This window comes from Ipomoea triloba, chromosome 6 (assembly GCF_003576645.1).
Source record: "Ipomoea triloba cultivar NCNSP0323 chromosome 6, ASM357664v1".
In the NCBI taxonomy this organism is placed as follows: domain Eukaryota; kingdom Viridiplantae; phylum Streptophyta; class Magnoliopsida; order Solanales; family Convolvulaceae; genus Ipomoea; species Ipomoea triloba.
In genome coordinates this window covers 7,135,321-7,149,643 of record NC_044921.1, presented here as the reverse complement: position 1 = coordinate 7,149,643, position 14,323 = coordinate 7,135,321, and the positions used below count along the sequence as shown (strand labels likewise).

General features: G+C 47.0%; 3 protein-coding genes across 3 annotated transcripts; all 3 read left to right on the top strand.

Moving 5' to 3' along the window:
- Positions 1-5,461: 5,461 nt before the first annotated feature.
- Positions 5,462-5,875, top strand: LOC116023428. The gene has a single exon (XM_031264429.1). It carries the CDS (start codon positions 5,462-5,464, stop codon positions 5,873-5,875), a length of 414 nt encoding a protein of 137 aa, XP_031120289.1.
- A 173-nt stretch (positions 5,876-6,048) lies between these two features.
- Positions 6,049-7,683, top strand: LOC116023427. The gene has a single exon (XM_031264427.1). The coding sequence runs from the start codon at positions 6,049-6,051 to the stop codon at positions 7,681-7,683; it is 1,635 nt and encodes a 544-aa protein (XP_031120287.1).
- Positions 7,684-9,184: 1,501 nt separating this feature from the next.
- LOC116023426 lies at positions 9,185-10,531 on the top strand. Its single transcript, XM_031264426.1, has one exon. It carries the CDS (start codon positions 9,185-9,187, stop codon positions 10,529-10,531), a length of 1,347 nt encoding a protein of 448 aa, XP_031120286.1.
- Positions 10,532-14,323: the final 3,792 nt, after the last annotated feature.

Sequence of the window (14,323 nt, the reverse complement as noted above, 5' to 3'; positions counted from 1 at the left end):
TATGTGTTTATAAATATTTAGATTAACTTCCAGACAACAGAAAGGTAGTGGCTAAATTTAAATTAGCTTTTAGACAGCAGCCAATAGGCACTACAAGGAGAAAACATAAGAAAAAAGAAACTTGCATTAACAGATTATTGTAATAAATCAATAATTCATGAAAACATATGATTGCTTCCAACAAAAGTGCATGACAAAGAGTTTGTGACTGTGGAAGTGTATGCACAGTGAAAAACAACGTTATTACCTTATGCCATTGTTACAAATATAAATATATGAAAAAAGAAACTTGGACTTTGTATTCGTTGGCAAATCTATGTCCTTGGTCCATTCATTTCCACCATAGAGCTTTTAGTCACCACAACTATGGTAAGATTTTTTTGTCGAATATTAGTTAACATCCTACATAAACCATCAGAACTAAACTCAAAGAAATATAGTCTCTCTTGAAAATTAGGAGCATTTTGTAGAAGTCCCATTTTGTTTATGCCCCAACATTATCAGGCCACTTAATTTCTAGGTGATTAACTAGATTTCATGAAAGTCTAAAATTAACCTGAGTAACATAAACGAGTTCTGTAAAATTTCTTTCATATTGTATGGTTTATACGCCATATCATATTCATTTCATTGACAGCATTACATGAATACCTAATTGATGAGCAATCATTTGATTTCATTAAGCTTTGATAACTTACTACAATTATTGATTAATTGAAAGTTGATTAATATGTGTTCATAAATATTTAGATTGACTTCCAGACAACAGAAAGACAATGGTTGAATTTATATTAGCTTTCAGACATCAGCCAATATGCACTACTAGGAGAAAAGGAAAAAGAAACTTGCATTAACATGACATTTTAATAAATCAATAATTCATGAAAACATTTGATCAACGACTCAGATTAAACCGCATGTTCGCACTTGAGCAAATTTTCACACCAGATTTCACCACTATATGGTGACAAGGGATATCCGTCCCATACTTGAAGGTATGCATTGAGTAAACTCCGCTTTTATATACTAGTTCACAAACCACACAGGAGGGTAAATCGCACCCGGAAGACCATGTGTGACAAGTTCGATCAAGAAATTCGGTGTTGACAATAATTAAACCTTTGACCTTCCAATACAAGAGTCATGCTCCACCACTTTGTCTCCCCTTTCGTGACCTAATGAGTATATTATGTTGTCATTATAGGGTGGGATCGGTCAATTCATGACAACCAATGAATAAAAAAAGTTTTATTACCACATCTTTGGTCCTTGTAACTTTATCCTAATCACAATTATATAAATGTTTAATAGTTAAATATTACAAAGTATATTTGAAACAAGGAATACAATGTCTATTATATTCCAAAATACTATTAAACTTAAATATTCTAAGGTGGTGTTGGTTGGGTGTAATTTGCCTGTAATAAAATTGCAATTCAATGAATTGCCCAATAATGCCGTTTGGTTGGTGGGAATTGCAATTCCACTGAATTGCAATTCCCTCAAAATGTTGAATTGCAATTCATGGGATACCCCCATGAATTGAAATTCGGTGGAGGAGATGGGCAAAATTGTTAGTGGAGAAACACATTTCCAGATAAAAAAACGCAATTTTGACTTTTGACTTATTACTACATAGCCCAAAAATATTTCAAAAAAATTTTGATTTCTTATGAAAGGTTACATAAACATTATTTTTGAACGAGTTTAATTTAGAGAGTATCATATGTGGAAATGTTTCTTAAATAAAGAAATGCTACACCTTATAAGTTTTGTACATCACAAATTGAATGAAGTAAGTTATAGTCGAATACTAGAATCTTATTCGGAGAAATGCAAGATGCACTTCCTCTTACTTCTATATTTTTTAACAGAAAAACAAAAGTTTACATTACGATTTTTAAAATGAGAACCTATACTCTTTACGATGGTTGCAGGAGGTGCTAGGCGCTAGGTGCTAGTCGGGCAGTAGACTAGCTCCTAGCGCCTAAGCGGTCTAGGCAGCGCTTAAGCGGTACCTAGGCAGCGACCTATAAAAACAAAAAAATAATGCATATGTGTGGGTGTATGTCATATATATATATATATCTTACTTCTCTTATATAAATAGATAAATTTAAATATATATAAATATAATAAAAAAAATTATCAAGGCCGACTTGCTCGAGTTAACTCGGCAAACTCTGCCGAGTTAGGTGAGTTAACTCCGCCAAATTCGATCGAGTCGGCTGCCAACTTGGCCCGGTTGGCCGAGTTAGGCGCTAGGCGTCTCTGCCTAGAGAGCAATTCGCCTCAGTCTATGGGTGCCTAGCGCCTAGGCGGGAGATTTTTGCAACAGTGCTCTTTACATATAAATATTACATTATAGAGTTAATTCCAGCAATGGTCCTCTGACTATACCGATTTTCCAAAATTGGTCATTGTCTTTTAATTTTGACGAAAAAGACACTTGACTTTCAAATTTGTTCCGGCAATGGTCCTTCCGTTTAATTTCAGTTAGTTAGGCGTTAAGTTAAGGGCTAAAATGGTCTTTTCATTAGCTAGCCTCTTTTTCATCCTCACCATTAACCATAGCTTTCTTATCCGCCAACAATACCACTCCTCACCTAACCCAAAATCTACCAACAACACCACTCCTTACCTAACCCACTACCGTTGCGCTGGAAAAGGGAAGAGGAGGAGGGGAGTCGCCCATCTACGCCGTTGGTTCGTCGGACTGACTCCAATTGTCGCCGCTGCTTGTCGGAGGGAGCTCGCTGCCGCACCAGGGAAGGAGGTCGCCAGTATAGGAGGGAGGAGAAGATGAGTCGCCGGCCACTGCCCAACGCCGCCATACTTGCTCGTTGCTCTGCTCCAGTCTGCTGTATAAAGATAGATTAAAGGATTTTTGCGGCATTTGAGAGTTGGGCGTGTGGAACGCCGAGCAGTTCATGTGGGGTCAGTGGAGGAGCAACGGTTAGGAGATCACCGGAAATCACAGCGAGGAGGAGATATATGCGATGCTTAAAGAATGCTCCATGGATCCCAATGAAAGTGCCCAGAAACTTCTCTTCCAGGGTGGGCCTACTCTCCCCGCACATCCCCTATTCCCGTCCATTTTTCTCTCTTTTGTCTCCTTGCGCTTGTGTGTATTTATATCTATATAGCTTTCATAGTGTATGGATGTTAGGGGTGTTATGCTTAAGTTATGATACATATACTCAGGAACATGAAGATACTCCTTTCTTACTGTGTTATAAATTGCCGAAAAAGGATTTTTGATTCCATAGATTGAAGGGTGTCTCAGTAGTTGACAATGCGTTATAATCCCAGTGCTGTAAATTCTGAGAGCCAAATTTGTACTTATTTTGTATTAGCTGACATTGCTTTATAATTTTAATTCCTGATTTCAGTATGTAATTGGAGAAACTAATGAATGGATGCTGATGCAACAAGGTTTTCTTTTAGAGACCAAAAGTAAGAAAAACAAATTAAAAATGACGTAATTCAGAGGGTTAGAAAGTGTCCTAAAAGTCCATGAAGCAGGAAATCCAACAACATAATTCATATTGATGAGTTAGATTAGAAACTTTCCATCCTCAAATAATATAGACACATATAAATTCGATTGCGTTGCATGCTTTCCGACTATATTTAGTAGCCAGCAGGCATGGATCTTCTCAAGTTACTATCAGTCTCGGATGAAGAAGAAGGCCAGCTAATAAAAAGACTATTTTAGCCCCTAACTTAACGCCTAACTAACTGAAGTTAAACGGAAGGACCAATTCCGGATAAACTGAAGTCAAGTGTCTTTTTCGTCCAAATAAAAGACGAGGACCAATTTTGGAAAATCAGTATAGTCAGAGGATCATTGCTGGAATTAACTCTACATTGTAACACTATAATAACTTATTACAAACTTCTTACAATATCTAATCTAATCTAAAAACATAATATGTGCGAATCTAGGTTATGTCTATGATTTTTTTTCCATTTTCTGTGTGTAAATAAAAGTATACATTTTACTTTAATTAAATATTGTATATTTGCCAAAGACCTTGTGGTCTAGTGGCACCCGGTGTCCCGGTTAACACTCCCACATGGATGAGCCTTAGTGGAGGCAACTGTTGACTCTTTGTGCTTTAGTAGGTTGAGAAAGTAGCTATGAACAGATACTACATTGTAACAGAGTCAGTAGTACTCAAAAAAAATATTGTATATTTCGTTTTATTTGACAAAATTATCCTTACTATATTTTTGGCAGACAAATTAACCCTACACCGTTATAACTCCGTTATTATTTAATAATTCTATTATTATTATTGATGGATAAATACGTACAAAGATTACCCGTTGAGCTGGTTCGCCAAGTATCACTCGATCCGACAATCGCCAACTGGCTGGTCCGTCATAGTCATCAACCCGACTGGGATAAATCACTTGTGATCAACCGATTTGCTTGTACCGATAGGCCTCGTGACAAAATGCTCTCGGATCGCCCTTGGAGTCGCCCCGACAGAAACACACCCGACCGATCTACCGAAGGATGACCGGTCGGTCAACAAAGTGACGCAACCTGCAAGCCGAAATCTTGACTTACACTACAAGTAACATCAGAACCCACTTGATCCGCAGTGCGGCGCCTGACAACTTGCAGAGATGGTGGTGCTGATACCTCGAGCAGCTGGTCTACACGTAGCTGTAGATCGACCGTCTGACCGAGCCAGTGGGAAGGCGCCACGTCAAGCCACCTGTAGCAGCTCATTAAATGCTCAAGACCGCCTTCAACTAGTATAAATAGGGGGCCTCCCTCCTTCACTGGGGATCCATCTCAGATTGAGTTCTACATTCACTACTCACAAGCACTCCACAACACTACCAGTCGTTTGTAGTAGTTAGAACACCTGTAACGATCGCCTCGCGTGATCCACTTAATATTGCAATCCATTCAACAGATTACCATTCGCCATTGCAACTCGTAGCCTCGGACCGCTCAGTCGTCGCCCGTAGACCGACCGACCGACTGACTCGCCGAGCGCCCCTTTTTCTCCATCCACTTGCAACACACGTATTCGTAGCGTAACCGTAATCCCGGGATAGTTTACGCTATCATTGGCGCCGTCTGTGGGGACCGAAGCGAGACACTCTGTCTGTCCCGTTAACTTTTTCACCTTGCTTGTTTGAGATGGCAACCAGCAGGAGGAGTCGGAGTCAGGGCTACATGTAGAGGGAAGGCTCGACCCATCAGGTTGGACACCACCCCGACAATGTGGCCGAAACACTCCCCGAGGATGATCTACGTCGACAGTTGGACCGGTCGAGGGGCTTGATGAACGAGCTCACCTCCAACCACGCAAGACATGATACACAAACCACCCAACCAGTCGGTCAGAATCCCGACCAGCAAGCTGGACACGCAAATTTCCACCCCACCATTTCACTACCAATGAATGGCACAACTACCTCAAATCTTCATATGCCGATGGCATACGCTATGCTACCCCCAACAGGTCAGATGCCGCCCCCAACACCAGGAGCACTTGGAGGTAACCCCGTTCAAGGAACGCCACCGCAAGGTTTTGCTCACATGTATCAACCGTGGCCTGGGACTCCGGGGTATTATGTCATGGCGCCAACCCCCCAAGTGATGGTAACCCCTCAAATTCCTGTTGTAGAACAACAGCAACCGGTAGCTCAACCTTCCCAAAGGCAATCACATCCGCAATCCCGAGAGCGTGACCCAGAGGAGATTCAATCAGCAGATCGGTCAAGGAGACCCGACCGGGAAGAATGTCGAGATCATAGTCAACCTGACGCTGCTAAACGTAGGAGTGCCTTTGATCGCATTCGGAAGAGTGCTAGATCTCGATTGGGGGCTCCGGATGACCATGACTGACCGAGGCAAAGACCACGGAGGACCGAAGAAACGGAGAGAAGCAGCACTGGAGCGCGTCGCGGTCCAGAGGGGAAGGTAGGACAGGACGACTAGCCGGTCGGGTGGGTGACCGACCGGACAGGAGAGAACGACGTCCAAGCAGGGAAGATAGTCCTTACCGTCAGTTGGCCAGGATGCAGGAGAAAATGGACCAGTTGCAACGTGAGCTACGTGAGAAGAACAAAGAGGGAGAGCCATCCAGTTCGTTGATTGACACCCCCTTCACTGACGATGTCATGAGCACACATTACCCACAGGACTTGAGGATCCCACTGGTCCGAACTTACAATGGACGATCTGACCCACAGGATCACATCAACATGTATTATGGCAGCATGCTGATGTTAGGAGTATGCGATGCCGTCATATGCAGAGCTTTCTTCGCCACCCTGGTAGGTAGAGCAGCCGAGTGGTTCAGAAGCTTGGAGCCTCATTCGATCGCGAATTTCAGCCAACTGGCTGACAAGTTTGTAAGACGTTTTGCAGCCAACAAGTCAAGGAAGAAGCCTTACACCTATCTAAACAAGGTAAAACAGGACGTAGGGGAAGCCTTGTCAGCTTACCTATCCAGATGGGAGCGAGAAGTAGACCAGGTCGAACCAATGGAAGATCACGTAGCGGTTCATGCATTCCTCTCGTCGCTCCGATCCGGGGCACTTTACTATGACCTCATTGTCAAGCCCCCGAAGACATATGAAGAGGCGATCACTCGGGCCAGACACCATGCAGACGCCACCGAGGCTAACACAGCGAAGAGACGAGAGGAGCAGCCGGTCGGTCGGGACAAAGGTCACGACCAAAGAAGAGATCGACCACGGTTTAGGCAGCGTGGCCGGACGGGGGATGGACCGCGATTCACTCCACTGAACAAGCCACTGGTAGAAGTTTTGCAATTCGCCGAGCAGTGTAATCTAGTGCACCCACCCGAGCCGGTACCCGAAGGAGCAGATAGAAGCAAGTATTGTGCCTTCCACAAGGTCAGAGGGCATGATACGACGGAATGCATAGCCTTGCGACTGATCATTGAGCAACTCATTCAGAGTGGAGAGTTGGAGCAGTTCGTGAGGAAAGATGGCCAAGATAAGGGTAAGGCCAAGAAAAACGTCTGGAGAAGAAATCAGAAGGAACAATCGAAGGCACCCAGCCCACCCGAGTCGCACGATGATAAGGCGACTGGAAAAAAGCCGGTGATTCATGTCATCTACGGAGGACCGGAGGGAGGAGACTCTTCCCGCCAGAGGAAACAATGGGCAAGGAACCTGTACATAGGATCGGTGCAGTCAGAACTGCGAGAGAAGAAGAAGCGCACGGAGCCGATATTCTTCACTGATGATGATCTTCCCATCCATGGAGAAACCCAGAGCGACTCGCTCGTCGTCACGATGGACATCAATGGGACGGATGTGCAACGGGTGCTAGTCGACACGGGGAGCTCGGTAAACATCTTATACTTCGACGTGTTCACACGTTTAGGTCTATCGACTGACAAGTTGGCCCCCCTACGGACCCCATTGTCTGGCTTCACCGGCGATTCCATAGAAGCGGAAGGAATCATCAGTTTAAACGTCGAGATGGGCACCCACCCGAATGTTCTAAAGACTACCATGGACTTTGTGGTAGTTAAGCTGAAATGCGTACACAATGCGATACTCGGTCGACCTGGCATCACCCAAGCGGCCGCCGTCATATCGATGAGCCACTTGTGCCTGAAATTCCACACACCCAATGGGATCGGGGTGCTTCGGGGAGACCAGCGAGTTGCACGATAGTGTTACGCACAAGCAGTCAAGCAATCGAATCGTGAGGACGCTAGAATCCACACCATATCGCAGCAGGTAGATTATGGAGAACTCAAGGAGAAGCCGCAACCAGCTTCAAAAATGGAAGAGATCGTACTGGACCCCAATCAACCGGAGCGGACGGTTAGGATCGGTCGGGGTCTCCCGGTCGGTCTACGAGAAGAAATCATCAGTGTCCTGCATAAGTTCAAGAGCATCTTCGCCTGGGGACCAGAGGACATGCCCGGGGTCGATCGGTCTGTCATATGCCACCGCCTATCCATTCAACCGGGATTCAAGCCGGTCAAGCAAAAGAAAAGGCACCTGTCAAGCGAGAGGCGAGAGTTTGTGAAGAAGGAGACCGCCACCCTCCTAGCGGTAGGTCACATCCGGGAGGTCCTATACCCGGAGTGGTTGGCAAACGTGGTCCTTGCGCCAAAACCACCCACATGGAGGATGTGTGTAGATTACACCGATCTAAACAAAGCCTGCCCAAAGGACCCTTACCCATTGCCAAATCCCGACCAGATGGTTGATGAGATTGCCGGGTGTGAGCTGCTGAGCTTCATGGATGCATTCAAAGGATACCATCAAATTTTCATGTGCAAAGAAGACGAAGAGAAGACCGCCTTCATCACCCCTGATGGGGTGTTTTGCTACATGGTGATGGCATTCGGTTTACGGAACTCTGGAGCCACATATCAACGGATGGTGAACAAGCTGTTCAAGGGCCTGCTTGGGTCGACAATGGAAGCATACGTCGACGACATGCTGGTCAAAAGTCACTCGAAGGAAACACACCCAACCGACCTGGCCAAAGCATTCAAAGTGATGGAAATATTCAACCTGCGTTTAAATCCGAGTAAGTGTGCCTTCGCTGTCCAAACAGGGAAGTTCTTGGGATTTATGATGACGGGTCGGGGAATCGAACCGAACCCTAAGAAGGTCAGAGCAATCATGGAGATGCAGCCCCCCCAGTCAGTCAAAGACGTCCAGCGGTTTCTTGTCTAAATCGAACCGAACCCTGACCGGTCGACTCGCAGCACTCAGTCGTTTCTTGTCTAAATCGGCTGAAAAGTCCCTACCATTCTTTCAAATATTGAAGAAGTCCAATGGTTTCGAATGGACATCTGCATGTCAATCAGCCTTTGAAGAATTGAAAACTTACCTGAGCTCCTCATCAGTCCTTTCTAAACCAGAGAAGGAGGAAACCTTGTACGTTTACTTAGTCGTGTCGGACCGAGCAGTCAGTTCGGTGCTTGTTCGGGAAGAAGCGAAAGGGGTCCAAAAACCGATCTACTACGTCAGCAAAGCCTTGCAAGGACCGGAATTGCACTACACAAAATTCGAGAAGACCGCATTTGCATTCTAGGTGACTGCTCGGAAGCTCGCGGCATATTTTCAAGCTCATCCAGTTGTAGTTTTGACCGACCAACCGCTCGGGACGATCCTCAAAAACCCAACATCCTCGGGGCGACTAATCAAATGGGTCATGATGTTAACCCAATTTGCCATTGAGTACAAGCCGCGCCCGACCATCAAGGGACAAGCATTAGCCGACTTCATCGTCGAATGCACTGCAAGGGACCCGGAGCCTGACCGACCGACCGCCCTAGAAGAACCCTGGTGGGAAGCCTCCACTGACGGATCGTCCAGCAAAAAAGGGTGTGGAGGAGGAATCGTGCTTACATCTCCTGAAGGCTTCAAAGTGTATCAAGCTCTAATCTTCAAATTCCGACCCACCAATAACGAAGCGGAATACGAGGCACTCATAGGCGGTCTACGGCTGGCCAAGCAGATGAAGGCCGACCGACTGCGATTACGGTCAGACTCCCGATTGATAATTGGACAGCTCTCTAATACGATCGAAGCAAAGGAGGACCGGATGATACGATACAAAGACATCGCACTTGAGTGGTTGCAGCAGTTTGACAAATATGAGCTGATTCAAGTACCAAGGGCGGAAAACACAGATGCCGACATGCTATCCAAATTGACCCAGGAAGCTCCCGAATACGTGTCAAAGATTGCTCGGGTCGAAGAGATTGTAACGCCTAGCATCGACATCATTGAGGTTCGACCGGTCGAGATAAGCGAGCCAGACTGGATGTACGGTCTGAAAGGATACATAACCGATGGCACCCTACCGGACGATCCTGCACGAGCAAAGAAAGTCAGATTGAGGGCACCCCGATTCCAGTTGATCGACGGTAGGCTCTACAAACGATCGTATGGCGGCCCACTCCTGAGGTGTTTGACCAGCGATGAGGCTAAGATTGTGACTGAAGAAGTCCATGACGGAATCTGCTCGGCCCACCAAGGACCAAGGACGCTAACGCAAAAGATTGTCTTGTTAGGTTACTACTGGCCCTCTATGAATTTGGATTGTGAGCAGTACGTGCGACGATGCGCTACATGCCAAGAATTCCACAAGTTGCCCGGTCGACCAGCGACCTACTACCAGCCGGTCAGCGAGGTAATTCCATTCGCAAGATGGGGAGTAGACTTGATTGGTGCATTCCCAATGACGGCCGGTCGAAAAAAGTACGTGATAGTGGCCGTTGATTACTTCACCAAGTGGGTCGAAGCCGAAGCGTTAGCGACCATTACCTCCCAACAGTGTCAGAAGTTCTTATGGCACAATGTGATCACTCGCTTTGGCGTACCCGTCCACCTAACCACAGACAATGGGACACAATTTGACAGTCAACCGTTCAGAAACTTCATGGCTCACTTGGGCATCAGACACACCCGGGCGGCCGTAGCATATCCACAAGCCAATGGACAAGTGGAGAATGCTAACCGAACGATTCTAGACGGGCTGNATTGTAACGCCTAGCATCGACATCATTGAGGTTCGACCGGTCGAGATAAGCGAGCCAGACTGGATGTACGATCTGAAAGGATACATAACCGATGGCACCCTACCGGACGATCCTGCACGAGCAAAGAAAGTCAGATTGAGGGCACCCCGATTCCAGTTGATCGACGGTAGGCTCTACAAACGATCGTATGGCGGCCCACTCCTGAGGTGTTTGACCAGCGATGAGGCTAAGATTGTGACTGAAGAAGTCCATGACGGAATCTGCTCGGCCCACCAAGGACCAAGGACGCTAACGCAAAAGATTGTCTTGTTAGGTTACTACTGGCCCTCTATGAATTTGGATTGTGAGCAGTACGTGCGACGATGCGCTACATGCCAAGAATTCCACAAGTTGCCCGGTCGACCAGCGACCTACTACCAGCCGGTCAGCGAGGTAATTCCATTCGCAAGATGGGGAGTAGACTTGATTGGTGCATTCCCAATGACGGCCGGTCGAAAAAAGTACGTGATAGTGGCCGTTGATTACTTCACCAAGTGGGTCGAAGCCGAAGCGTTAGCGACCATTACCTCCCAACAGTGTCAGAAGTTCTTATGGCACAATGTGATCACTCGCTTTGGCGTACCCGTCCACCTAACCACAGACAATGGGACACAATTTGACAGTCAACCGTTCAGAAACCTCATGGCTCACTTGGGCATCAGACACACCCGGGCGGCCGTAGCATATCCACAAGCCAATGGACAAGTGGAGAATGCTAACCGAACGATTCTAGACGGGCTGAAGAAGAAGCTGCAAAGTGCTGGCCGGGGATGGGTAGAAGAACTTCCATACGTCCTGTGGACCTATCGGACCACTCCAAGACGAGCAACCAACGAAACACCTTTCTCACTGGCCTACGGATTTGAAGCGAGAGTACCAATTGAAGCATGGTTACCTACCGCTCGGGAAAGGAATTTCCGACCGGAGGATAATGATGAAATGCAAGGAGTAGAACTCAACTTTGTAGAGGAGAAGAGAGACATGGCAGCTCGGAGAATGATCGAATATCAAAAGGCCGCCAAGACTTACCATGACGGTCGAGTGAAGCCCTGCTACTTCCAAGTAGGCGACTTGGTGCTCCGGCGGAGAGAAGCTAGCAGACCGACCGACCACGGGAAGTTTGCCAGGAAGTGGGAAGGTCCCTACAAAGTTTCTGCAGTCGTCCAACCCGGCACTTACAAATTGGAAACTCCATCTGGACGACTGGTCGATCGGGTGTGGAACTCCGAGCACCTCGTGAAATTCTATAAGTAATGTAGGGTCACTAGTGTGATGATTGTAACTGAAATGACGGAATGAAGATTTTGGTTCTTAACATCTCATTGTATGGACGAGTCAAAAAAAAAAAATAAAAAATAAAAAAATCCCGGAGCTATCGTTTGAGGTTTTGATCGGTTGAATTATCCCGACCTAACCTGCACGATTTCGACCGGTCGAGTGTGTGATTAAGTTCACTTGATATCTCCCGGAGCTATCGTTTGAGGTTTTGATCGGTTGAGTTATCCCGACCTAACCCGCACGATCTCGACCGGTCGAGTGTGTGATTAAGTTCACTTGTAATCTCCCGGAGCTATCGTTTGAGGTTTTGATCGCTTGAGTTATCCCGACCTAACCCTCACGATTTCGACCGACCGAGTATGTGATTAAGTGCGCTTATTATCCTCCGGAACCATCGTTAGAGGACGATTGATCGGTTGAGTTATCACAGCCCAACCCACATGGTTTAATCCGGTAGAATGTGCGACTGAGTACACTGCTTATGGACTTACCACTGAAGGTTTTGTCCAAGTATATATCTCCCGGACCGACCAACTGGTCTTGTCCGGTTGATCAATTGGTTGTAGTCATTAGCCAATCACCTTCAATATTGAAGGGCGCCGAAAGCAAGTGACCCCACGAGCAGCCACATGCTTGGCGCTTTGCATGAGCCGAGGGTCAGTTGCGATGTTTTAATGGACTACAACCTAGTTGTCGTATTTTCGCAGGTTGAAAGTCGCATGGTGACTGGTCGGTCGGACACGAAGAAAACAAAAACATGTCAAGGTCACAGACAATGAGGAAATAAGCAACTTCTATTCAAAAAAGATGAAAACGATGATCAAAGTCTAACTGGCACAAAGACGGGGCCGGTCTCCCGTGAAAATATTCAACCTACAGATCAACCATCTACTTAGGGTCTTGGTTCCTAGAAGCAGCAGTGGAGGGATCAGTCGAACCAGTAGCAGGATCGGTAAAGGGCTCCGGGCAGGGTGGCGCCACATCTTCAGGCAGCATGGCGCGTAACTCCTCCCAGGTTTCAGGTTGCACGGCCTCCTCCAAGGCTCGGTGCAGCAGCACCTGCATAGCTTCCTTTCCCCGAGAATAGCCCCAAGCAGCCTCTCTACGGAGCATCTTGAGCCCCACCGGGTCCCGTTGCAATGTCTGAAACAAGGGGAGAGCAGCTTCCTCGGACTGGCAAGCAGATGCGACTAAGTTAGGGAGGGCGGCCGGTCGATTAGCAAAGTAAGCGACCGCATCCTTATGGAACTTAGCAGAGCCTGGATATTGCTCCCAAGACCTCAAGGCGGCCTCATGCTTCCTCACTTTCTCTCTTAACATCTTCAACTCCTCCTCCCGCTCTACGTCAGCAGACCGAGACCGAATGAAGAGCTCGACACTCGAGTGGGCAACCTGGAAAATGGCTTAGTCAGTCACAACGGAAAAAAGATGAGGGGGGGAGAGAGTAAAATTACAATCAACAAGTCGGAGCGGGTACCTGAGATAGACCGCGGACAAGATGCTCTCCCACATAGTCAGTCGTCTGGCTGAACAAGTTCACAGGAGGAGGAACGTACTGGAACATCACATTAAACATCTCAGAAATGCTGACTGAGCCACGATTCAGTATGTCGACAAAGGGGACCTCCTCACCGGTCACCCGGGGTCTCTTGGGGTCCGTTGCAGGTGCAAGTTCTGGCGTCTCAATTTCAGTTTCTCCTATCGGGCGCTTCCCGCTTGACCTGGTCTGGACAGGGGCGACGGACGAACCGGACGGACGAGAGGAAACTAGTGGTCGGTCACCCGCGTGCTGCTCCCCGGATGACACGGTGTTCTTCTTCTTAAAAACGACCTTCAAGCTCTTTGACGTTTTCCCCCCATGCGAGCTCTTTCCAGTCGTCCCGAGAATCTCCTCCAAATCGCTGCCTAGCTCCATCTCCTGTTGACCTGCGCAAGGGAAAAAACACAAGGCGTTAGGAAAAGAGTCAAGATGAATTGCACAATCTCGCCGACCGACCGACCACCTGTGATGTTTTTATCAGTTGCCTCGTAAGATGGAGGGGGGAACCGAGCCGATTTCAGTGCGTCAGGAGAATGAAAAATTTCCCAAGTGTAGCTCTCTGACGATATCTTTTGCACAGCCGTCTTGATCAGCGAAGTCTTGCGCGGTGACACGCACTTACGCATTTTTTCTGACCAGACATTCGTGAAGGGTGGCCCATCATCCAGACTTACCCGAAGGAACTTGTTTCTCCATCTGCGATGATTGTCCGGAAGATCAGAGATTTTACCAATCACCCCGCGGCTCTGGATCATGATAAAGCCGCTCCCATAATTTTTTCCCATCGGCTTCACCAGATGCAGGAAATTGAAGAGCTCCACTGTGCATGGCTTCACCAGATGCAGGAAATTGAAGAGCTCCACTGTGCATGGGACGTGATGACGCCGACAGATCTGTGGGAAGCATGCCAAGATCACGTGATGACGCCGACAGATCTGTGGGAAGCATG

Excerpts from the sequence above, each read along its gene's own strand:
- LOC116023428 (XM_031264429.1), top strand. The coding sequence starts at position 5,462 with ATGGCATACGCTATGCTACCCCCAACAGGTCAGATGCCGCCCCCAACA.
- LOC116023427 (XM_031264427.1), top strand. The coding sequence starts at position 6,049 with ATGCAGGAGAAAATGGACCAGTTGCAACGTGAGCTACGTGAGAAGAAC.